This window comes from Triturus cristatus, chromosome 7, assembly GCF_964204655.1.
Source record: "Triturus cristatus chromosome 7, aTriCri1.1, whole genome shotgun sequence".
In the NCBI taxonomy this organism is placed as follows: Eukaryota; Metazoa; Chordata; class Amphibia; order Caudata; family Salamandridae; genus Triturus; species Triturus cristatus.
Window position 1 is genome coordinate 1767659242 of NC_140590.1, and position 26657 is coordinate 1767685898.

General features: G+C 48.2%; 1 protein-coding gene across 4 annotated transcripts in view; it reads right to left on the reverse strand.

Annotated features, from left to right (window-relative positions):
• Window positions 1-18774, reverse strand: part of LOC146813027 (uncharacterized) — a 132548-nt gene extending 113774 nt beyond the window's left edge. For 2 of the 4 annotated variants that reach the window (XM_085620054.1, XM_085620056.1), the window contains exons 1-2: window positions 17767-18760; window positions 14642-14746 (exon numbers count right to left, since the gene is read on the reverse strand). In XM_085620054.1, the coding sequence (XP_085476180.1) occupies window positions 14642-14746; window positions 17767-18625 (964 nt within the window). In that variant the 5' untranslated portion in view covers window positions 18626-18760. Of the gene's footprint in view, window positions 1-14641; window positions 14747-17766 lie in introns of all 4 variants that reach the window. The other 2 variants (XM_085620055.1, XM_085620057.1) reach the window with 2 other exon arrangements.
• Between the last annotated feature and the right edge of the window lie 7883 nt (window positions 18775-26657).

Consider the following 26657-nt stretch of genomic DNA (forward strand, 5'->3'; position numbering starts at 1 on the left):
AACACCTGGTTGACCGCAAGTTGACCAATCCTAGGAAGCTTGCAGAGGAGGCAGACACCTGGGTCAGTACCAGGGTGTCCAACAAGGGTTCTGGGGGGGGGGACTCCAAAAGGGGTGGTTAGGGTTCCAACCAGAAGAAAGAGGGGGGAGATAAAAAGAAAGAGTTTTCCAAAGGCCCCCAAAACAACTCACAAGGGAAAGGGTCTGGGTCCCAGCCCCAATCTGGCCACCAAAAGCCCACTTATCCTGACAAAGGTCAGCAGCACAGAATTGGCTGGTGCTATGAGTGTGGTGAAATGGGACACTACAAGGGGGATCCCAAGTGTCGCAAGAGAGCACCACCTCCCACTAGAGGTAAAAACCCCGTGGTGGCTAGTGTAGCGCTTGGGTAGGAGCTGTCCCTAGATAATGGAAGTGAGGGGGCAGGGCTTCTCCTAGTGTCTCTGGGAGACAGTGAGATGGTTCCTAAGATCCATGTGCCCTCAAATACTACCAAGTATAGGCAGTGGGTCACCCTCAATGGTCGGGGGTGGAGGCCCTGAGGGACACAGGTGTCAGCATGACTATGGTAAGGAGTCAACTGGTGTCCCTAGAGCAAATACTTCCTGATGCATTCCACCCAGTTGTAATGGCTGACAACAGTGAGGGTCACTATCCCGTAGCACAGGTTCCATTTGAGTGGGGAGGGGTTTCAGGCCTGCTAAGAGTTGCTGTGAGCCCTGCCATGCCAGTGGACTGTTGCACCCCTTGGCATTGTTCTGATTGCTTCCTCATTTAAATAATCTGCTTTTTACAGTATTGTTATGAATGGCATAGCTTATATGTTAAGGGTATTTCCTGTTTTCTCATTAGAACTTAGAAAAAGACAATATAGAGGCATTTCATTTAAATGTTGGAGGTTTCAAATCAAAATATATTAGATTTCTGGGTGGCCAGGGGAGGGGGCCTCCATGTGCTTTGCAGGGGGGCCCCCTTAAGTTTCGTTACGCCACTGGCAGTGACCTTGCCGGGATATGAAGAAGACAGGCAGCCCACATGGGGGTGAGATAGCACATATTAAGGGCTTTAGATGGGCCGGGTCCTGCCAGTGCTCAGCACCGGTAGTTACAAAAAGCAGCTGCTGAGACGGCTCCCTATAGTGCTGTCCATGTTTGCCTCACCCACTGTGGGGGAAACAAATCTGAACTCTGCAGCAATGCCACGATTCACTGCCTTTGATGTAACTTCAAAGAGACTGGTTATAGTTCTGTCACAGTATCATCTTTTTAGAACTGAAGCATTTTTAATATTATATACAAAGAAGCCATAGTTGTTGCTTTTTTAGGTCTCGCCTGACCCAGCGCATGCGCTGCTCTGGCGAGACTTTTTGAGAAGGCTCCAAAAAGTGCTACCAGGCCAGCCTAGAGCTACAGTGCATGTGCGCGGGCACGCGCGCCACACTTGACGCGAATACTTTCGCGGCCGCTTTGATGTTTGATCGCGATCACTTTCGCGGCCGCTTGTTTTACATGTTGTACAGAAAAGCATGTACAAAAAGAACATTTGTAGAACATTCTAATTTCTACACCCCCGAATTCCCTTGAAATAAAATGCTTTCTGTGGATTTAAAATGCAGCAATGAAGGTTGTTCGGTTTAAAAATAACAAACCTTAGCTTAGTTTTGAAATAGATTGAACAAAGTTAGCACATAGAGACCTTCGTTGAGAGTTGGTTGCAAAGTCCCTAATTGTATGCAGTAGTTTTTAGCTTCTGGTTTCCACTTTGCATCTATACAGGGGTATTTTTTATGGGCACTTTCCTCCGTATCCTCAATGAAGGCAATTCTGAAGGCAAAAGTGTCACAGACGCTTTCCGACCCTTATTCGCATTTTCATGCCACAAAATCTGTAACTGGTTGTAATAGGTAACCTAATGGCAGGCACAAATCATTTTACACTGGGCACTTTTTTGCACACAACGCTCCAGCGGCATTTAAATTGACGCAGTGAATTGATGTTTTTTGTTATTGAAACTATTGGGCATGATTCACATACCGCTACCTGACTTTCATAACAAGGTGATTTTATAGCAGTGGAAAAGTGTGCTGCCAGATTGGAAGCACAACAAAGCAACATACATAAGGGTCATGCTGATTTGCAAACCTGTTATAAGCAAACTTTATGTCGTTTTTTTAAGCTTCGTGATTTTTTCCAAGATGTTTTTGCCATTTTTTGTACCCACAGAAAAAGATTTACAAAACTTGGCAGTAGAAATTTTGTAACATTGTCAAATGCTGCAAGCAAATGTCTTCCACACAATGTAGCTGATTGATCCGTCACTCTTTCCCTGGTGTCATTGTCATTAAATCTAAGGGATAGCACTTGGATTACATCACCTACATTTTGATCCAGAAGACAGATAATTTAGATTTAACCATCTATTTTGAAAACTTGAGGCATGCTCATGAACAATGATTACTAACGAACACACACCTCATTCTTCTAAAACTAGCAGAAGCTTGAGTAATCTGGGGCCGTACATTATCAAATCAAAAATGATACACGATTCAGCCAACTTTAATCTGGGTTACTCTGATGTTGTTCTCCAGCTATAAATAGTGAAATGAGTAAGTCCAGAAATGAGTACCACAAAGGATGCTGTTTTTAAATGTGTTGGCATAGCCAATAGGTCTTGCCTTTGGGACCTTATAAGTGTTTAACCATGCAACAGTTCATGTTGTTGCACCAAGGATATTGTGCTGCAGAACTAAACACTTATAAGGTCCCAAAAGCGAGACTTGTTGGCTATGCCAATGCTTGTTTATCTTATGCAACTAACAGCCATTGACAAAGCCAATAGTCCTGGTTTGTTGGAGGTGTAATGTTACTTGTTGCATCATGCATCTGGTTGCAATAACAGAAGCAGCGCAATACCAGTCGGGTGGCACGCCCTGCGAAGCCACGGATGGACATGCGAGTTAATATTCACTTGTTTAAATAGCACTTAATCCACACCGTTAATCAGTTTCTAACTGAGTCCAGCAGAGGATGGAGTTAAGACAAATGGTCACACCAGGCCGAAATTCGATGCATAAGCACAGCTATGCACATTATTTAAGAGAATCCTGAAAGTGCCGGGCAGTACACAGATTTACTAATATAGCTAATTTTCATTTCACGGTAGGATGACTGGGTGGAATCCATCTAATACAAGTTTCTGTGGCTGCAGTATTTTGAGCATAAAACAGAGCTGCCCTGTTTTGGTGAAGGTTTAATACGCCCATGTAATGCTGTGAATGCTGACTTGACTTTCCATGAGGTCCAGGGTTACAAGCAGCAGATATATTACAAATGTATTCTTAATTACTATTAGATTCCTTCTAGTTATTCTTTTTAGGCTAATCTCTGCCTTAACTTTTCTAATGTCCTCTATGATTCATTAGATGGCTAACAGAGTCTTCACATACAATGTTTATAAATACACCAACATTGTAGTTCAGTTTGTGAACATATCTTCAGAATTCAACATAGATTTAAGGTGAGGCGAATTTCACCGCTATCAGCCGTAATTTAACTGTAGTCTGCAACTAGAGTGGGGTGCTCGCCTGGAGTTCTGTTGAATCTTTCATAGGGAGGAAACAAAAAGGACACACAGACACTCAGTTTGAGGAAAATTGATGACGTCTGTCTTAGCAGCATTCACAGTGCTTCAAAGCCGCACAACTGTTGGGAAGAAGTTTACAAAAAAACAGTAACTAAATAGATTGTGAAGATTGGACGCGAGAATCCGCCCTGTCTGATTTCAAAAGCTATGTCAAAATTAAAATAAATATAAACCTACCACAGATGACAGTTTCCAAGGTGCTGGGGTACATGCATCCCTCTTAAGAATTAGTTCTGTAAAGTGTAATCTCCTGTGCTCTCAATTTTATTGGCAGGTTGTCTTTTTAGCTGACTGCAGCAATCTGACAGATGCAAAATGAACAACTGATGGACAGAACGCTGAACAAACCGGTCCTAGGATGCTTGTTTCCAGTCCAGTGAGGCACAGGGTCAAGACTGATTTGCATATGGCTGGGTTCAAACTGGAATGGCATGGTGAGCAAAAAAACGATGGATTTAGGCCCAGATCTCTGTACTGGGGTGAATGTATGACATTGTTCTGCATTCTGTCCATCAATTGTTGTTTTTGCATTTGTCACCCCGAGTGGGACGGGTATGCTCAGACGTGAGTCCCGTGCTCTCCATACCACTGGAGTCAAGCTATCCTGGCCGAAGAGGGCTGAAAGCCCGAAACCGGTCCTAGGATGCTTGTTTCCAGTCCAGGGAGGACCTGGCTTGGCAGTTCGGGCTGGACTGTTCCCATGAGGCACAGGGTCAAGACTGATTTGCATATGGCTGGGTCTAAACTAGGCTGGCATGGTGAGCAAAAGAATGATGGATTTAACCCAGATCTGTGACTGGGGGTGAATGTTTGATTTGCTCTGCATTCCGACTATCATCTGTGTGTCTTTTGCAATCTGACAGATGGCATTTCCTTCCTCTTCTTTTGGACTTTGACTTTAAAAGTCCTACAACGTGGCAGAAGATTTCCTCTTATTTTTCTTGCAAAAGATTGATTAAAAAAATAAACATGCGCTCGTGCTCATCTCCAGGGACAATTTACCATGTTCCCTACTCTATTAAAATAATGTTCATGAAATGATCTGATCTCTCGGCCTGCTTCAGGCATGGGGCCAAAGCCTGCAAACAAGCTTCTTTATATCTGCTGCCTGACTTAACAAATTAATTTCTGTGGAAAAAATGCCAACAACGAGAAGTTGCGCTTTTCAAACCCATTTCTTATAAAAAATGTTCTGGAAATTGTATTAATTTGTCCTATTCTTCAAATATTTTGCAGTGGGGTGGAGCTCCCCTTGGCCCCTCTATTGGTATATGGACTCATACATTTTGTTCACTCCATCACATTCGTCAGAAACCTGTACACTCACTACTCTCAAAAGTCACCAGCCGCCACTGGGAAACAAGGGCACATCACTATAGTGTGAAACCAGAATATTGCTTTCAAATGTCATATCCCAAGTACAATTTACTAAAATATTGGCCATTAATAGAATATGTACTCAAAATGGGACAATATTTTTACTAATTATCTTTAGGACATGATATATATGTCAGATGACACCGTGACACAGCACTAGCTACTGGGTGAAAAACAATCTAAAAAATCTAGGAGGCATGAGGCTAAATAAAAGTAAATGCGGTTACTGCACTGAAACCCTCAAGAAACAAGGGCATGTTTCTAGTGAAGTGAGAGCAGAGCAAAAGGGTAGACTGCTAGTGAAGAGACGTCAGGATAGGAGGGCACCCTGGCAGTGAAGTGAAATCAGGACACAAGGGCAGACTGCTAGTGAAGTGAAATCAGGACACAAGGGCAGACTGCTAGTGAAGTGAAATCATGACACAAGGGCAGACTGCCAGTGAAGTGAAACATCCAGACACGGAGGCACACTGCTAGAAAGTGAAATCAGGACACAAGGGCAGACTGCTAGTGAAGTGAGATCAGGACACAAGGGCACCCTAGCCATGAAGTGAAATCAGGCCAAATGTGCAGGCTGCCAGTGACGTGAAATTAAGCGACAAGGGCATACTGCCAGTGAAGTGAGATCAGGACAAGGGCAGGCTGCTAGTGAAGGGAAATCAGCACACAAGGCCAGGCTGCTAGTGAAATGAAGCATTCAGACATGGGGGCACACTGCTAGAAAGTGAAATCAGGATACCAGGGCTGACTGCTAGGGATGTGAGATCAAGACTAACCCTGGGCGTAGTTTGCGTAGTAGGGCTAAATTACGCTACGCGAAGTGCACTTCGCACTACGCACGCTACGCGTAGCTACGCAAATTGCATAGTGCGGTAGGGAAAATGCTGTTCGCATTGATTGCACAGTGCCGGATGCTTGTCTGCACTGTGCAATCATTGTAAACAGCATCTTGCACAGTGCAAGTGGTCGTTTTCTGCTGCTCGAGTAGATTTGTACTAGAGCGGCAGCTTTCTCAATGCAGACTGGTAGTTTCTCATCGCGAGTGGTCGCGAGCATACGCGACCACCCACAATGAGAAACCTGACCTCCCCGCGTTGAGATTCTCGCCGGGAGGTTTCTTTTCCACGCTCGCGATTGCCAACTTGATGTTGCCGATCGCGAACGAGGAAAAAGTCTCGCCGGGATGTTGATTTTGCTCGCTCGCAGTCGCCAACTTGGCGTTGAGGACCGCGAGCAAGCAAAAAATGCCCGCTACGCTATACGTTTTTGCACTGTGCTACGTGCAATTCGCGTAGTGCGTAGTAGCGCAATCTACGCACACTCCACGAGCATAGCGTAGTACTTCGGCCAAGCTTAATCAGGTCACAAGGGCACATTGGGTGCAGGGTCAAGACTGTTTTGTATATGGCTGGGTCCAAACTGGAATGGCATGGTGAGCAAAAAAACTATGGATTTAGGCCCCGATCTCTGTACTGGGGTGAATGGATGCCATTGTTCTGGATTCTGTCCATCAACTGTTCTTTTTGCATTTGTCACCCCGAGTGGGACGGGTATGCTAAGACGTGGGTCCAGTGTTCTCCATGCCACTGGAGTCAAGCTATCCTGGCTGATGAGGGCTGAAAGCTGAAACCGGTCCTAGGATGCTTGTTTCCAGTCCAGTGAGGACCTGGCCTGGCAGTTCGGGCTGGAATGTTGCCATTGGGCGCAGGGTCAAAACTGATTTGCATATGGCTGGGTCCAAACTGTAATGGCATGGTAGGTACAAAAACGATGGATTTAGGCCCAAATCTCTGTACTGGGGTGAATTTATGAATGCATGACATTGTTCTGCATACTGTCCATCAATTGTTCTTTTTGTATTTGTCACCCCGAGTGGGATGGGTATGCCCAGACGTGGGTCCAGTGCTCTCCATGCCACTGGAGTCAAGCTATCCTGGCTGATGAGGGCGGACAGCCCGAAACCGGTCCTAGGATGCTTGTTTCCAGCCCAGTGAGGACCTGGCCTGGCAGTTCAGGCTGGACTGTTCCCATTGGGTGCAGGGTCAAGACTGATTTGCATATGGCTGGGTCCAAACTGGAATGGCATGGTGAGCAAAAAAACAATGGTTTTAGGCCCAGATCTCTGTACTGGGCTCAATGTATGACATTGTTCTGCATTCTGTCCATCAATTGTTCTTTTGCATTTGTCACCCGAGTGGGACGGGTATGCCCAGATGTGGGTCCCGTGTTCTCCATGCCACTGGAGTCAAGCTATCCTGGCTAATGAGGGCTGAAAGCCCGAAACCGGCCCTAGGTAGCTTGTTACCAGTCCAGTGATGACCTGGTCTGGCAGTCCGGGCTGGACTGTTCCCATTGGGCGCAGGGTCAAGACTGATTTGCATATGGCTGGGTCCAAACTCGAATGGCATGATGAGGAAAAAACACAATGGATTTAGGCCCAGATCTCTGTATTGGGGTGAATGTATGACATTGTTCTGCATCCTGTCCATCAATTGCTCTTTTTGCATTTGTCTCCCCGAGTTGGACGGGTATGCCCAGACGTGGGTCCCGTGCTCTCCATACCACTGGAGTCAAGCTATCCAGGCTGATGAGGGCAGACAGCCCGAAACCGGTCCTAGGATGCTTGTTTCCAGTCCAGTGAGGACCTGGCCTGGCAATTCGGGCTGGACTGTTCCCATTGGGCGCAGGGTCAAGACTGATTTGCATATGGCTGGGTCCAAACTGGAATGGCATGGTGAGCAAAAAAACAATGGATTTAGGCCCAGATCTCTGTACTGGGGTCAATGTATGACATTGTTCTGCATCCTGTCCATCAATTGTTCTTTTGCATTTGTTACCCCGAGTGGAACGGGTATGCCCAGACGTGGGTCCCGTGTTCTCCATGCCACTGGAGTCAAGCTATCCTGGCTGATGAGGGCTGAAAGCCCGAAACCGGTCCTAGGATGCTTGTTTCCAGTCCAGCGAGGACCTGGCCTGGCAGTTCGGGCTGAACTGTTCCCATTGGGTGCAGGGTCAAGACTGATTTGCATATGGCTGGGTCCAAGCTGTATTGGCATGGTGAGCAAAAAAACGATGGCTTTAGGCCCCGAACTCTGTACTGGGGTGAGTGTATGACATTGTTCTGCATTCTGTCCATCAATTGTTCTTTAGGTCGAGCCTAGAACAGCGCATGCGCTGTTGCTCGAATTTTTGTAAGGGGATTTTCAAAGTGCTGCAGCCGCTGGCCTAAAGCCTGCGTGCATGTGCGCGTGAACGCACGCAGCCGCCATATGTCTCCCTCACGGGTACTGTACTTCATGAAGGCGCTACATCAAGATATGCCAAGAACAGTCCTCACCTGCCTCGTTTCACAGTCCAGTATCTCCACCTTCATTCTTTGCCTCTTCCTGTTATTCCCCCTTTTCCAGCCCATTCTTCTGCCACTCGTCTTTGTAAAGAAATAGATGCTTGTTTCTATTTCTTTACTTTTGCTATAATCGAGCACCGGCGCTTTACTTTTAATGTTAAAAATAAAGCGCCGGTGCTGCGATTATACCAAAGGTAAAGAAATAGAAGCGCCGGTGCCGCGATTATACCAAAGGTAAAGAAATAGAAACAAGCATCTATTTCTTTACAAAGAACAAGCATTGGCATAGCCAATAGGTCTTGCTTTTGGGACCTTATAAGTATTTATTTATGCAGCACAATTTCTTTGGTGCAACAACAACTGTTGCATGGCTAAACACTTACAAGGTCCCAAAGGCGAGACCTATTGGCTATGCCAATGCTTGTTTTGTATTTGTCATCCCGAGTGGGATGGGTATGTCCAGACGTGGGTCCCGTGCTCTCCATGCCACTGGAGTCAAGCTATCCTGGCTGATGAGGGCGGACAGCCCGAAACCGGTCCTAGGATGCTTGTTTCCAGTCCAGTGAGGACCTGGCCTGGCAGTTCGGGCTGGACTGTTCCCATTGGGCGCAGGGTCAAGACTGATTTGCATATGGCTGGGTCCAAACTGGAATGGCATAGTGAGCAAAAAAACAATGGATTTAGGCCCAGATCTCTGTACTGGGGTGAATGTATGATATTGTTCTGCATCCTGTCCTTCAATTGTTCTTTTGCATTTGTCACCCCGAGTGGGACGTGTATGCCAGACGTGGGTCCCGTGTTCTCCATGCCACTGGAGTCAAGCTATCATGGCTGATGAGGGCTGAAAGCCCGAAACCGGTCCTAGGTAGCTTGTTTTCAGTCCAGTGATGACCTGGTCTGGCAGTCCGGGCTGGACTGTTCCCATTGGGCGCAGGGTCAAGACTGATTTCCATAAGGTTGGGTCCAAACTGGAATGGCATGATGAGCAAAAAACACAATGGATTTAGGCCCAGATCTCTGTATTGGGGTGAATGTATGACATTGTTCTGCATCCTGTCCATCAATTGTTCTTTTTGCATTTGTCTCCCCGAGTTGGACGGGTATGGCCAGACGTGGGTCCCGTGCTCTCCATGCCCGAAACCGGTCCTAGGATGCTTGTTTCCAGTCCAGTGAGGACCTGGCCTGGCAGTTCGGGATGGACTGTTCCCATTAGGTGCAGGGTCACGACTGATTTCCATAAGGTTGGGTCCAAACTGTATTTGCATTGTGAGCAAAAAAACAATGGATTTAGGCCCACATCTCTGTACTGGGTTGAATTTATGACATTGTTCTGCATCCTGTCCATCAATTGTTCTTTTTGCAATTGAAATCAGGCCACAAGGGCAGGCTGCTAGTGAAGTGAAATCAGGACACAAGGGCAGGCTGCTAGTGAAGTGAAATCAGGACACAAGGGCAGGCAGCTAGTTAAGTGAAATCAGGACACAAGGACAGACTGCTAGTTAAGTGAGATCAGGACACAAAGGCACCCTGGTCATGAAGTGAAATCAGGACACAAGGGCAGACTGCTAGTTAAGTGAGATCAGGACACAAAGGCACCCTGGTCATGAAGTGAAATCAGGACACAAGGGCAGAAGGCTAGTGAAGTGAAACATTCAGACAGGGGGGCACGCACTCATGGATCTAGTGGACTGGGAGTCAAGCTACTGGATGGTGTCTAGAAACATTTCCCAAGCAGGACAAATAAGATAGTTCAGTGGGTTAGGCACCTACTGCAGATGCGTGTGGAGACTGAGGGTCACATGTTAGATCACAGGAGGTACAACTCAACTATTGAGCCATGGAAGTTTGATAAAAACATATTCATTTGAGCTGGGTTAGAACATCAGAAGTCAAAAGCACCAACATATAAGAGTGTTTGGCGTTCACGCTATTAAAGCGTTTCACTCACTGTTACACATCAGCATCCCTGGGAAATATAATGATCATTAGCGCATCTGAAAAGTTAGCATTTTTTAATCGTGCTTCACTGTGCATGTCATCATGTGTAGGAAAAACACAGTACTAATTGTGAAACAACACTCACACGTGTTCGGGTGTCACTGACTACACCTGTACCATAGAATGCCTGCTTCTTTCCATCTAAGCCCTGCTTTTAGCGAGTCCAGGTGTCAGTGACCAGACGCTTTCATGTGCAAGTATGTGAGTGGTTTTTTTGCTGTCTTTTTTTAGTCCCTGGGTCAGTGCGAATACGCTGCATATTCAGTGTTTTCCGAACTCTCTGCTTGTTTCTGTTTAATGGCGATTATCTATTGACAAGGAATTCAAACCTAATGTAGAATTTCAGACTACACTACAATTACAAACGGAAAGCGGGTCGAAATGACACGACAATCAGATGTTGGGGCACTTAAAAGATTTACACATGTAACTATAACCAACAGGGACGAACAAGACAAAATTACAAGTTCTACTGGACCTGCACATCACACTGGTCTCTTTAACAGAATCACACTGCGGCGTGTGTGTGGGAGGGGGGGGGGGGGGGTGGCGGACAGGACATCACCCACATTTCGAATGTAGTACAGGACATTAGATTTGTTTTGAATAGGGGGTGTAACACAATGGTCACACAATCTCTGGCCCTTGTGCAGGGTTGGTGTAACACAAGGAGGTTTGTGTCATCAGCACACAATGTGGGCTTGCTTGCTCTTAGCAGGTGCTCAACATGGACACTCCCTCGGTTGCCTGAGAACACGAGGAGTCTCCGCTGCCTGCTCCCGAGCTTGAATTAGTGAAGCCTGGGGCGCAGACACAGACGCCCTCAGGGGGCGCACTGTCAGTATGTGCACAAGAGCATCCTTCTCAGCCTGTGAGGGAGATGCTGATGCCCACCACCAGGCTGGATGTGGCCCCACTGCACCCCTTATGAGTCGTGTGGATATCACCGACTTCCCCCTATGAGTCCTGGGTCACCGACACAGACCTCCATTACAAGTCTCGGAGCCTGACTGCTCTTGCCCCCTGCTAACTTTGTAAGTGCTCGGGGATGGCAGCTTAGACGTGGGATAAAAAAACTGGGGGGGTCTCTCAAAGGGGCATGACCAATGCAATTAAGGGCGTGGCTTAAAACACGTAAACTAAAAATCTGTACTTAGCATAATGTGCCGCCCGACTTGTATTTTGCTGTTTCTGTCATTGCTTCCAGATATGTGATACAAGTAACATCATATCTACAAGTCAGGACTCTTGGCTTTGTCAATGGTTGTTAGCTGGATAAGATAAATAAGCAGCAACTATGGCTTGTATATAATATTGAAAAAGCTTCCACTTAAAGCCCTGGTGACACCACGAAAATGTTGCTGCTCCTGAGTTTGAAAAAGAGAAGGGAAATCCAGAGAGAAAATGACTCTCTTCAAAGGATTTCCCTTCCCCTTCAATGCATGTCTGGTATGACGTCATGCCGTAACTTCTCCACTAGTGAGAAGTGAGCAGTGTGAGCACGCGCACATCGATGTGCCCGCTGTCATTGCAGTCTGGAAAAAAACAGACCGCCTGTGCCAGGGCACAACACAGAGCCCGATAGAGACCCGTTTTGAGGCCCCCTTTAAAAAACTGCCTTGCTAAGCACCAGTGAGACCCGGCCCACTCTGGGGCATATCATCAACAACTGACGATAATTATCGCTAATCGCACTTAGCGCTAGGATAATTATCGCCGGCTAACGTGGATTTTTATCGCTGAGATAGCGCGCCATTAGCAACGCTTATCTCAAAAGCGATAAAAATCCTAGCGCTAACTGCCTAACGTGAGATTATCGCTGGAAACCCAGCGATAATCTCACAAAATGTGGCGTTAGCTTGTTGATAGGGCCCCACAAACGTAGCCATGATATCCACCTTCCATAGGCTATCATGGCTAAGTCAATCCTGAAGCAGGCGTAAGGAACGTAGCGGTAACAGGGGTTATCGCTACTTTTCTTGCCGCTAGGCTTCATAGCGTGGGGCTTGATGATAGGAGAAATGTCGCTTAGCGACATTTCTCCTGTCATGTCAGGTCAGGAACACCCACTTTGCATCTCATTAGAGATGCAAAGCTGGGCGTTAAGAATTCTTGCGCTAATGCAAGGGTTCACGCGTTAGCGTGACCTTGCTAATTAGGCGTGAAAATGATCGCCGCTTTTCGGCCGAAAACGGTTGCAAAAGCAGCGATAATTTTAAATCGCCACCTTGTAAATATGCCCCTGAAAGTCCTGAGCTTAGAGTTCACTGAGCCTATGTCCCCAGTGGCACCCTGCCGCGCCCGGCTTGGGGAATTTTAGGGCCAGACATAATTTAGGACCACCTGGTCAGAGCAACTCTGAATGTTATTGTCAATTTTCTGCTAGCCTTGGGGTCTTTCGACGTAGGATAGAGACGTTTAGGGCCCTTCCACTACAAGGAAGAAGTAGATATCGAGAAAAGGGATTTGTACTTTTTGATCCCGGTGCAGGGATTGGAAGTTGATCATATTCAAGGAAAACTTCTCTGGGCTGGGCGGAAAGTACTTAAGTTTTCTTCTGGAGGGATGGGGATGGTTATTGACTTTTAAGGATAGGGGCACTATGCAGGGATTTAGGTGGGCCCGGTCCTGCCAGTGCTCAGCACCGGCAGTTCTAAAAAGCAGGTGATGAGACGGGTCTCTATCGGACTCCACATTTTGCCCTCCCCCTCAGGGTGAACAAAAATCTTTACTCAGCAGCAGCACCACCCTTCACTGCCTTTGAGGTGACTTCAAAGATACTTGGTATCAGGGCACAAGTCCTATAAAAAGAAGTGGGGGGACTGACCAAGTAAGACAATATGCAAATGACCTCATGAAGTAGGGCTATAAAAGAAATAAAATAGTGCTATTTAAATTATTTATGTAAATACTGGAGCAGACTAACCCATCTGACAGTCTTACAGTGTCTGCATTTATATACAGGGACAGGACAAAGGCAAAAGCATGCCTCTCTTAAGTACCTGTGAAGTGAAGGCACGCTGTGTGCCTTTGTTTCCCTCTGTGGCATTTACATTTAAATGTGCGGTTCCAGGCGGCCACCAGTCAGCACGTACAAACAAAAGGAGGCGGGATGTCCCCTTAACTTCGGCCGCGCTGGAGGTGAAAAAAGGCTCCCTCGCTGCCTGCACGCTGCTGCTGGGATTGGAAAATAGGCAACGTGCAGGCGCTGCTCAACGTGTCCCGGTGCCTGAAAATGACACGGGGACAAGTTCAGCATATTTCTGTGGGGCCCAACTTCTTGGCAGGGGGGACGGCGTCCACCCTGTAAAAAGAGTGGGGGGACGCCGTGTACCTGCGTGTACCCCCGACTCGAGCCCTGCTCGCTTTAGTTCTTTCACAGCCTTAGCATTTCAAAACTGAAGCATTTTTAGCATTATTTAAAACGAAGTCATATTTGTTGTTTATTTATCTTATGCAACTAACAACCACTGACAAAGCCAATAGTCTAGGCTTGTTGTAGATGTAATGTTACTTGTTGTATCATTTCTGGATGGAGTGACAGGAGCAGCAAAATACCAGTGGGGGAAGTACACTATGCAAAGCACAGATTTTTAGAATACATATTTTTAAGCCACGCCCTTAATTAGATCGGCAACGAACCTTTGAGATACACCTACCCACCGCCTGCCACCAGGCGCGCAACACCCATTGGACTCACAGGGCTTCAGCCCCCCCCCCCGTCGTGTGTGGCAGCCCGGGATGACACAGCTTCCCGGGCACCCACAGAGCCGCACCCGAGCACTTCACAGGTCCTTAAAAGACCATTTGCATGTTAATGAGGCCTCTCTGTTGTTTCACCCCTTCTAAGAGCCCCTGCAGCTCCACTCTGCCTATGGCTTAAAAGATTCAGTCCCCCCCGAAATTTTTTCTTAGCCCCCCCCCCCCCCCCCCCCCCCCCGAAATGTGGCTCTAGTTGCGCCTCTGCCTGGCACTAGGTATGTTTTACATTCCGGTCAGACACCGGATATGTCTTCTCGGCGGGACTACGTCCGCGGTAGTCGTATGTAGGCGGCAAAAGGATGTGCTTTACTTTAATTTAAAGGCCATATTCAACAAATTATATCCAAGTTGGTTTCATTTAAGTATTTATAAGTATCAGCCAGGTGGATGTTTATTTAACGCTTGCATTTCATAAATTGAAAGAGCACGCAATCGCCACTAGGTGTCGTACGTCCTCCATCAAAGACGGGGCCCAACCACGGGCGAAACACAAGAAGTAAAGATTCAGCAACTCACCTCCGATGCCCACCAGGAGACCTGCGGAAAAAAAAACAGCTGCAATCACCAGGTATTTGGTCCGTCCTTTCCACACACTTTTCAGACATTCAATCCGCCCGTGACCTACAAAAGAAACAAAGATGTGCGTCCAGGTAATGGAAAGGAAAAGTCTGAATATTTTAGCGAATAACTAGGGAGTTTTATTGTTGTATTGTAAAGACCTACATTTTATTGTCCAGAGTTGATCCTCCATAACAGAAACCAAAGCCATAAAAAGTTGTCTTGATGTTTTTGAAGCACACTTAAAACGACAATACTTTTAAAACGTGCATGGAGCATTTCCATATAATTGTATCGTGCGAGGGTGGGGCAGCTTTTAGCTCTATACACTCTTGTCTATTCTTCAGGCTAGAGTTTGTGGGCCTTATAAGTATGCAGGGTTGCCGCCAATAATGTGTAAATTGTCAATTAACTTAATTATAATGTGCGAGTATCACATTCGACGACCTCAGCCGTTTAAAGTTATAACACATATTACTTCATATATTTTAGATGTACACATGCTTATATGCTACATTCTTTTCAGTACAGTTGTTTAACATACATCAACCAACAGCTCACTGAATACCTGGAACAAAACTACCTGCTTGACGCCTCCCAATCAGGATTCAGAGCCAACCATAGCACGGATACTGCACGGACCGATGCCACAGATGACATCAGAACCCTCCTCTACCACAGGTAGACTGCAGCCCTGATTCTCCTCGATCTCTCTGCTGCATTCGACACCGTATCCCACCACAAACTCACCAACTGGCTCTACAACCTCGCCATACAGCAAAATGCCCACAAGTGGATCAACCTCCTTCCTCGCAGGACGCACACAAAGCACCCGGCTGTCTCCCTTCACCTCTGAACCCAAGAACATAATTTGCAAGGTACCCCAGGATCATCCATCAGCCCCACATTGTTTAACACCTACAAGACCCCCCCCCCCCCACAGACCTCGTCAGATCCCAAGGCTTCAACACAATTTCCTACACAGACGACACTCAAGTCATCCTCTTGTTCACCTTAAGACCCCTCCACCACACCATCACCAATGTAGCCAACTAGATGGGAGCCAATTATCTTAAACTCAACTCCAACAAGTCAGAAGTACTGATCATCGGGAAAAGCACATCCATATGGGACCACAGCTGGTGGACTGCAGAACTCAGACCTACCCCTGCGCCAACAGACCATGCACGCAACCTCGGTATGATCCTGGACAGAGCGCACGGACCATGAAATGACAAGTTAACACAGTTGCCTCCTCCTGCTTCAACGCCCTTCGCATGCTCCGCAGAATCGTCAGATGGATCCCAGTCAACACCAGAAAGATAGTCACCGAGGCCCTCATCACCAGCCGCCTCGACTACGGCAATGTCCTCTACACCAGCATCTTCGCCCAGCTCCTTAGAAGACTCCAGACCATACAGAACGCTGCAGCCAGACTCATCCTGGACCTCCCCAAACGGACCCACATCACCCCCACCTCATAAACCTCCACTGGCTCCCCATCCAGAAGAGATACCAGTTAAAGATCCTCATGCACGCCTACAAAGCTCTACACGATCAAGGACCTGCCTACAAGAACCACTGACGTAACTTCCATCAACCTGCAAGACACCTGCGCTCCTTCACACTAGGCTGTGTGCACACACCTCGTATCCGTCGCAGCAGAGGCCGCCAGGGTTGAATTGGGATCAAAACTAGGTCCGGGCACACCAAAAAAAAAGTAGCCCACATTTGCCTATTGCCTTTCCGTAAAACACTGCTTCAGCGAAGTTTTATGAAAAGAAAGGGGGTGGGGGCATGTTTTATTAACTTCAGTTAGATTTTTTTTTAAATGCACAGATTAGTTTACACTGCTGAACCACACATGATGCAAGTGAGACCACTTCTGCTCAGGCCCCCTGCCCCGCTCAATCAGCATACATTAATGGCCCAGGCCAGTGGCCCAGGCCAGCGAGAGAAAAGGAGTGAAACCTCCGTCCATCTGCCTCTAGAAAGGCCACTCAGGCACCCACTGGGCCGCTGCCGGCATCCTAACAGCACAGACGGCCCCCAGGCTGCCCAAAAATGCAGCCCACAGCTAGAACTCGGATAGCGGCCCTTCGATCATTTCCCGAGTGCCCGCGTTACCAACCTGACCCTGAAGGCCGCCCCTTCTCCTACATCCCTGCCAAGACATATAATTAATTACCGGCCTCTCTACCTCTGAACAGCACCCTCGCTGGCGGACTTCAGTAAAAAACTCAAGTCCTGGCTTTTTCAATGGCGACACGGCACCCTCAGCGCCCAAAAACCTCTAGGGGTGACAATGCTGCGCTATACAAATGCTGATTGATTGATGATCAAATTACCACAGTTCAAATATTTTCATCCTAAATGCAACGAAAGTCTGTTTTTGATAAAATGACACTTCTAAAATAGTGTGACCTGGGCTACATGGGAAAGTGTAAAATAGTGCCGGAAAAGGTCGGACTTGCTGTGCACTCACTCAGTGAGGGAACCCACCGACTGACCTGTGCACATGTGCTGAGCCACCTGTAACTCCCAGTGACTGCTGACCACACTCACTGACTGCCTGTGTCACTGCAGGCGCCCCAGCCCCATGTACAGACAGCTCCGTACGATCCCCTCGCCTCCCTGCCCCCCCACCACAGCCCCCCTCCTCCACCACAGCCCCCCCTGCTGTGTGTGCCCAGGAGGTGGAGGGGGGCGGGGTAGATTCTATGGGGGGCGGACACTTACTGACTGCCCTGTGTCACTGCAAGGGCCCCAGCCCCATGTACCGACAGCTCCGTACGATCCCCTCGCCTCCCTGCCCCTCCACCACAGCCCCCCTCCTTTACCACAGCCCCCACCTGCTGGGTGCGCCCAGGAGGGGCTGTGGTGGAGGGGGGGGGGCGGAGTAGATTCTATGGGGGGGCGGACACTTACTGACTGCCCTGTGTCACTGCAAGGGCCCCAGCCCCACGTACCTACAGCTCCGTACGCCCCCCCCCCCCAGAACAACAGTAGGCGATCACTCCAACCCATCCTGGGCGCACTCAGCTAGGGGTGTGGTAGATTCTGAGGGGGGAGCGGGCACTTACTGTAGCTCGTGCCCTGCCCCTTGTTTCCACGGTAAGATGTCAGGACGGACGCCGCCAGCTCCAGGTGCTTCGCAAGGGCTTCCATGAAATCCCGGGCTCCCCTGAGGAGGTGTTTCGGATCCACAGTTTGGTTGTGAGATGTCGGGAGTCCCTCTTGTGCTTTGCTCAGGAGCGGACTCAGTTGTGTGTAGAGGAGCCTGGAGGCCTGAGACTCGCTACCCTGCCCCGCGGGGACCTCTGTCTGGAGATAAAACGCTGCCCTAATGAGCGCTTCAACCTCTGCCAAGAGGTGACGGACGGTCTCAGAGGCTTCATCCTGGCCCGAGGGGTCTCCTCTCGGCCCCTTGGTGTCTCTTCTCAGCCCCGCGGTCTCTTCTCTCTGTCTCAGGGTTTCATGGTACTCTCCGAAGACTTCCCTTGCTTCCTGCGAGCGCTCGGACAGGTCTCTCAGAAGGTCCCCGACGACCCCACACGCCTCCTCTCGGTTCAAGGGGCCTCCCTGCTCAAAGATTGTACGGCGAGATTCCTGGACACATTTTAGCGCCTCGTTCACGGTCTTTGCAAGTTCTCTCAAGAGACTCTGCAGGGCCACAGACGCGTCGCCCCCTCCCTGTCCCGCAGACACAAGGTTGGATCTCAGGAGAGGCTCTGCTTCTCTCTCTGAGGGCTTCTCAGGGTGTACGAAGCTGCGCTGGACGGACACACCTTGTGCCCTCCGGACACACTCCTCCATTTCAACCAAGAGGGCTTCAAGAAGCCTCAAGAGGCGCCCGCCGGCCCCAGCCATGTTTTTTCCCTTCGTGGTGCCTCCTCCCCACTGCATGGTTACACGATCAGGGAGCGCGACGGTTTCTTTCATACTCCTACGGCTCTCGGGCCTCGGCACAGCGCCTAAAGGCGAACACGGCTGCTCCTAACGCTACTACACGACCACTTCGACGTTGTGCCCCGAATCGCGCGCCCTGAGTGCAGTAGTTTGCATCGGCTGACAGCCGGCTGCCTCCGATTGGTTGCTGCTAAATAACCCGAGCAGCTTCACGCGCACCCTCCCTTCTCCCAATGTGTACTTTGGAGGGGCCAGCTCCGCCCTGTTTGTTCACAAGGTTTACCCCGCTCGTTTCTTCCCCTTGGACGGCCTCCAGCAGGGCAGGCCGTGGCTTTCAACACCTCCTGTGTCTCCAGAGAGAAGGTGCTGCTAACGGCCATTCGTGCAATAACTACACTCCACGCTGTTACTTGAAGCATAAAAGGCCATTTTATTAGGACAAGGTTGCAACATTTTAACTTTATTAACAGTACATAATTGCAAAAATATAACTTTTATCATCCCATACCGACTCATTCTCCCTTTGCCCCCCTCAATCCATCTCACCTGTTCGACTCTTCCCCTTTCACTCACTTGCCCTCCAAGCATTCTCTGTTGAATTTTCTTCGTTGCTCATTGCCTCCCGGTCCCCACTATCAGTCACTTGTGTACCCCCCCCCCCGAGTGGTGGATCCACCTGTAGGTGACTCACCACCCCTCAAAAGTACCGCCAACCAGTGAACCCCCGTAGAGCGGTTACCTGCCCCCCCCCACAGTTGCTGTGCACCTTTCGCCTCCCTTCAGCAGACCCTGCAGCACCATGTGGATTTCCTTCCACCATTTCCTAACCGCATCCCAATCATATCTTCTGCCATTCCCCAACCGCGAAAGGTGCACACTCTCGTTGTTTGACACAATACCGCCTCTTCCTCCTGAAATCCCGCCCGTGCAAGAACAATCATGTCTCTTGCCTGGCAAACCCCCTCCACCTGCCTATGATCCTATCCCGTTTCCTGCAGGCCTTTTCCATTGCTGCATTGATGGCATCCCCATTCCATCCATTGCGAAGCATGATTCATTCAAATGAACCAAATGCCAGCAAATCCCTCCTTATTGCCACCATATCCCTTGGCACGTATTGGCGTAGTGTCAAACCTGACAGACGCACTAGGTCGTTTTCTCCCAAGTGTATCAAAAGCATGTCTGGGAAGCCCCTTTGTGACCCTGCTTCGTCCGTCCTGGCAATAGCGCCCCCATTGCATTCCACTTTAACCCACCATGACACTTCCTGATGGCTGCTTCTCCAGAACGGCTGCCCAATGCACGAGAGAATGTCCACCTATCCAGGTATCCGTCTTGGTTTCCGGTCTGCCCACGCAACCTGTAGCATATAAAAAAAGACTATTAGGCCTGGGATAAAATATTTCCCCTCCCTCAGCCCAAAAAAAGTTTGTACTAGAAACACCCTAATAGTACATATATCTTATGAAAAACTTGACCCTCCATCTTCCCATTCATCAGCTTCTGTACCCCATGGTCCATCCCAAAACGCAGTCGACGCAACTTCAATGCAGAAGAAATGTATACCTTAATTGGCTGGCTCCCCGTCCACTTTACGTAGCGATTTACGTAAGACTTATGGTAGCTGAGGATCTGTCACTCTAACTCCTGACTCATGGAAAAACTCCCCCAGCTAGAGGCCGTCCCCTTCTCGTCACAATCCTGCCCTTCTCTTATCAGGCCCTCTACTTTGCTCCCACCCTCTATCAACCACACTCCCCTGTCCGCTTCATTCGAATTAGAACGACTCAACCAAATCCCTAATCGTCCCTGCCCCAAGCACACCTCCCCATAAACACCTACGCCTCAAATGAGTCGTGACAGCTCTCTGTCAAAACCCCCCGCCGCACTTGCCACTCAAACGCACTAGGCTCTCTCAAAAAACTATCTCCAGGTCGCCTAGTCCCCCGTTGCCATGCTCTCCACATTGATCTACACTGTCCTGCTCCCAAGATCGCACCCCAGCCAGTCAGTTCCACCAACCCTGAGAAACACTGCGAACAATGTGTGATGGGCAACTCTCCGTACATCATTGACCGTCCCAGAACACTCCAAACCCCACAAATTCCCGTTGAGTCCGACCTTTTTTGCACCTGCCAGACTGCGTTCCCCTCTGCAAAAACCTATGACAGCATTGCAATCAGCCAAATCTTTGCCACCCACAAATCTGTCTTCCCAGCGAAACCCTCACCCAATGATACGGCAAGGCTGCCCCTGACCTGGCCATGCCTGGGCATTGGCAAAATGTTCTCCAAGCTCTCCCCATCCTACATACAATTTGAGGAAATCCCCCCAGCCCCTTCTACCTTGCCCTCAGCTCAAATCTCCTCTCACCCACAACCTGTAGCAAAGAAACCTGGATGTCCTCCTCCTTTCTTTTAAGCAACCGCGTTGCCCCACTGGAAGGCAGACTGCCCTGGGCCAGTTGATTTTCCCAACGGCAAGGGACCCCCAAAAGCCTGCGTTAATTCTCCGAAGTGTTGTAATGTCCCTTCGCACTCCCGGGGGCACTCTTTCCTTCGAACAAATTTCCCACCCAATTACTGAGACGCCCCCGGTGCCCACTGCTCCTTGTGAAAAAACCCCACTGCATGTGCCCATAGATAGCCCTGCCCCTTGGCAAGTCCATGCCCACATATATGTCCCATCAAATTGCATACCAAGCGAACTCCACTGGGTATATGGGCATTATCGAAAGAGCCGACTTGACGTCACACTTTGCCTTTTTTGCTCCCTTCCACACACTTGCCCCCCAGGCGGAAGGCATCATCCACCGAGGCATACCGCACCCTGAAGACTTCTTCTGCACTGAAATCATTGACTGCCCCCTTTTGTCAATAGGTTGTACATTCTTCCAAATCCCTGGCTTATTTTTAGTCGCCGCCCCAAAGATGAAATGATCAGGTCCTTCCAAAAGAGGGCAATTCGTAACTGGACTGGTAAGTCATACCTTCCTCGACATCTTTTCCATTATGCTGCTTCCCCCTGTGGCAATTCTCAAGTTTACTTCAGCTTGTCTGCCTTTCTACGTCCTCATGGAGCTTGTCGTCCTACCTGAAAACCCTCAATAAAAACCTCCACTAATCGCTGTGGTACCGGCTCCCTGTTGGCATATGTCGAGCTCCAGGGGCCCATGGCCTTATACTTACCGGGGTAACTGGCCCCAATTTCGTTTTTTACTATCTGTCTTGCCCATAGGCCAGAATGGGGAATGCTGTGTAACATGTTTACCTGCATATCTTTCCATAGGAGCAAGATGGAAAATTGGAATCTATTACCCCTGAACTCAGAATTTATTAACACATCTTTTAGGAAGGATAGTTTTTAAATTCAGGTTTTGAAAATAGCACCTTTAGAAAGTGGCTATTTTCTTGTTCATCCTTTCTGTGTGCCTCTGCCTGGTTGTGGATTGACTGTTTGGTTTGAGAGTGACAGAGGCTGGTGTGGATCCAGGAGTCTGGGTGAGTCAGCACTAGGCTGAATAGACCTATCTGCATTTGGAGTGGTGGGAGGAGTAGCACCTGGGCCTAAATAGGGCTGTGCCTGCCTTCCACAATGCTGGCTCCACCTCCTGTGGTGCGTCTGATGACCCTGGCCCACACTGACAAAGGAAGAAGTTGTGCACTGGCAGAGTGCACCCAGAACTGGTTTGGACTCGGTCCAGGACCCCTCACACATAGAGAACAAAGACTTTTGGGGTATAAATATGAGAGCTGAAACCCCTGAAAGTTAGACAACTTTGTGATCAAGATGAATCCCCGCCAAAGGAGATAATCTGAAGATCATCTGAAGAGATTGAGGAGAAGTACTGCCCTTGCTGTGTGTCTGGGTTTTGCCTGCAGTTTGCTGTTTCTACTGAGGAGAGGACTAAAGGACTTTGCTGTGTGCTGTGTCCCCTGCTTGAAGAAGGACTTTGCTGTGTTCTGTGTCCATCTGAAGAAAAGTCTCCAAGGGCCTAAGAAGAGCCGGCCTCCTGTGTCTAAACTCACCAGACATAGCAGGTTTGCTCAGAAACAGAGTGAAATGTATTTATTGGTACCAAAAGCATGCATCATTGCTAATTAGCAAGGAAGAAGTCAGGTCTCCTGCCTTAAGGGCTCTCAGACCTCTTCTTCCCAGAGTGACAGGTTTCTGGGTGTTATATACAATTAGTAATGCCATGTCAGCTGATCTAGAATAAGGCACCAAGCCAAATATGGCTAATATGGATGTGCAATGTCTGCACCATGCAAATGATAAACAGTCAGATATGGGCAGAGCAGAAAGGCTGGCTCGGCACTGTGTAAGCATCTTGCACAACCAGATTAAGGAAATTTATGATGACGTCAGGACAAGGAAAGTGACCTCTGAGGCTGATTCAGAATAGCTGCTGGAAGCTTGTCCAGGCAAGGTCAGATAGAAAGCCCTTTGGAGCTCTGGGCCTCATGTTAGTGTGAGTGCATACATATGAATTTAAATGGATATACATATATATTTATATATATGTGTATATCCATATATATCCATCTTGGTTGAATATTGAAACAAATGGAATTGGGTACTTTTATTTTTGCTTTATCAACCAGATAGCCTCCTCGGCTATGTCTACACTTTGAGTAACCACTATGATAGAATAGGTCCTACGGCTATACTACTAGGAGCCATGGTGCTAAATCAAGTCCTACAGCTACAATGACACTACTAGGAGCCGTGGTGCTAAAACAAGTCCCCAGCTACAATGACACTACTAGGAGCCATGGTGGTAAAACAAGTCCCGCGGCTACAATGACACTACTAGGAGCTGTGGTGCTAAAACAAGTCCCACGGCTACAATGATACTACTAGGAGCTGTGGTGCTAAAACAAAACCAGTGCTACGGTTATAACTACGCTGCTAGGAGCCATGATGCTTAAACAAGTCCTGCGGCTATGGCTACACTGCTTGGTGCCGCAGTGCTATACGATGTCTTGTAGCTCTGTGTATTCTGCGAAGAGTAACGAAAAGTGTGGAAAGATTTTTCAACACTCTGAACAAAAAAACATGTAGCATAGAGCGCTCCCTGTACGCTAATTAAAAAAGATCACTTTTCTGACCCTTTTTTGTAATTTTCTGCAACGTCTAACTGATGCATTAAGCCTATTACCACCCCTTGCTGCATTAAAGCTCTGCTCCTGATGGTAGTGCCAGAAGGAGCTAAGAAACCTTCGACTAGCTGGTCTGGAAAGGTGTGGTAAGTCCTACATCCACAATGGCGCAGCTGCATAAACTGCAGTGTAACGTAAGGTGACTGAGCGAACATCTCAGCCCCAACACATCTGGTACCCAAACCCTCGAGCATGTTGAGACTTCTTCCTTAGCCTAGTCCTGACAGTCGGATGAGTAGGGGCACAGCGTTGTGCACCCACCAGTTATAAAGGTGGAAGTATGTCATCAATCGCCAACAGTATAGAAAAAGATAAGGGCTTTGAGACTAACAGCAAAGAAATAAAAAAAAACAGTGGTGCGCTTGCACCACAGAGGAACAGGGGCTAGGGAGCACAGCAGCGAAGCGAACGCGCGCTGCTGCACATGCTAGCCACCGAAGGGAATGGGCAGAGCAAAGGCGGGACATGCGCCCGCCTTTGCCCAATTGCGTGCTGGCTTTTTAAAAAAAAAACATGCGAAAGCCAATGGCAGCCGCGGAAAGCAAAACCACACACACAAGCATGTGAGCAGCTTTCAGAACCCCATACAAAAGGGCTCTTGCTGCGCGAGCAGTGTTGCGCACTGCAACGCAGGCGCGAGCCATAAAAATGGGTAAGGGACGTCCTTGAGTTAGACAAGGAAGACTGGCAAAACACAGTCTTCCCCCCCAGAGAGGTAGCAATCCAAGCACGACTACGATTGGTGCAGCTCAAAATTCTTCACAGGGTATATATAACTGCCCCAGGTGGATTCACATGGGTAGTGCTGATAGTGGGGAGTGCAGAAGTCGATGTGGGAAGGAGGGCACCTTTATCCATATTCTATGGGAATGTGATTACATACAAACTTATTGGACTGCCATACACCACACACTCAGTGAGGTCCTAACGATTGACTTGCGCCCAGAGGCGCGAAGATGTCTACTGAACATTTGGAAACCGACAAACCTCACCTCATACACTACGTAATGGGCAACATTAGCAGTAATGATCGCAAAAAGGAATATAGTGCAGAACTGGGGAGCACATCAACCACCTACGATAGGAAAGTGGAGGGAAGATCTAGATTGGTGCATGTTCCGAGAAAAGTCAGTTTATATAGGCAAAGGATGTCCCAGGAAATGGAACAGGGTCTGGGGCCATGGAACTCATACAGGGGAGACATCTACACCCCGCCGACACCACTAAATTATGACGAAAACCTTACACCCCCTAGGTGTTATGCATTCTACACTATGTATTGAATCTCTGTGACCTAGTACAGATGCTTGATATGTATACTGTTTCCTAATTATGTTTCAAAATCGCTTGACATGTCGATATTGTTTAATAAAAAGTTAAAAAAAATAAAACAAAAGCATTACACAACACAGGTCATGCATCAAATGTAAATTACAAAATGTGCTGATGGCGCACCATTACACAGATAAAAAGCATGGACCCCTGGAAATGAGATGGACTGTGCTACTACATGTCAAAGGCCAGCACGTTGATGCAGTACTTACCAAACTGGAGGCCAAAATGATTTTGAGATTAGGTACAACCACCAATGGTCTCAACGAAGTCAGTGAAATAGCTCATTGCCAATCAGATCAGGCACATAGACACACACTAGTTCATATGCCACTTCACAAAGCACAATCCAAATCATGCGTAATGTTTGCAACAGACGTGTACAAGATGCCTGTCAAACATTACAACACACCATGCCACCACAGGTTGTACATGATGTAAGGATCAGCGACGGGCAGGAAGATGCTGATCCTAGGTGTATATATATCCCGGTTTACAAGCTGCACATGACATATTGAGCAGTAACATGAGAAAAGATGTCAATCTTGGGCACGTGTATAGCCGTGTATATGATGCATACTTATGGTACTGATCTGTTGTAGTACTCTCTGTGTCAAACAACACCAAAGAAACATCTTGGTTTTTCATGTAGTCACATAACTTATGTAAACTGTAGTAGTGAAAGAAGGGCAAGATCAGAGGTACATCATGCTAAACATTCATGTTAGGAACAAAAATGAAAGTTTTTACATCTAAACTAAGATACGAGGCTCATCAGACACTTCACAAACACATTTGGCAAGACCAATAAAGTTTGGTCCATTAATTAACGAGGGGAGGAATCTCCCTTAAGAGAGAAAGTCACGCCCGCCAGACAGAACAAAAAGGAAGTCAGTAGGTCAGGCAAAACCAGTACCTGGGCCCACAACGTCCGCTTCATTTGCGGCGTGTCATGAAGGACATGCAATATAAAGGAGACCATCAGAGAGGAGCTCTGACACAAGGAATCACCTGCCAAGTTACAGACTCCCCGTGAAGAAGACCGCCGTCCTAACACCAGGTAACTGCAATTGCATGCTTTCACAGCTGGTGCTTCGCAACAAAATTCCACGAGGGTACGCTAAGGGGGTTTGGGGGGCAGTCGAGCACAGCGAGGTCTGCCCCCCGGGCAGATTGGGAGGGGGAGGGGCAGGCCGGCGAGAGGCCATTTTGGGTTGGTTTGGGCTACATTGGGATTAGCCCAATTGTAGCCCAATATTTGCATTGTAGCCCAATGGGTATATAGGGCTTTTTCACGCTTTCCCAGCCATTATTTTAGGTTTGGTGACCTGGTGGCTTGGAGCGCTGCACAGAGTAGGTTTTTGTCAGGGCCTTAGTGGTAGTTTTGAAGCAGGCAGTGAATATTATTGGTGTTTTTGCGAAGTTTCATGAGGGGAAGATGTCAGGAGAGGACTATCGGATATTGGAGTGAGGCCGGCCGGCTCAATCTGCTGATGCCGGGGGCCTCCCCTGCCACGCGCCCGGTGAGGCGCACGTAGTCCTGGATGGTGGCCGCTGTTGCGGCTTGTTCG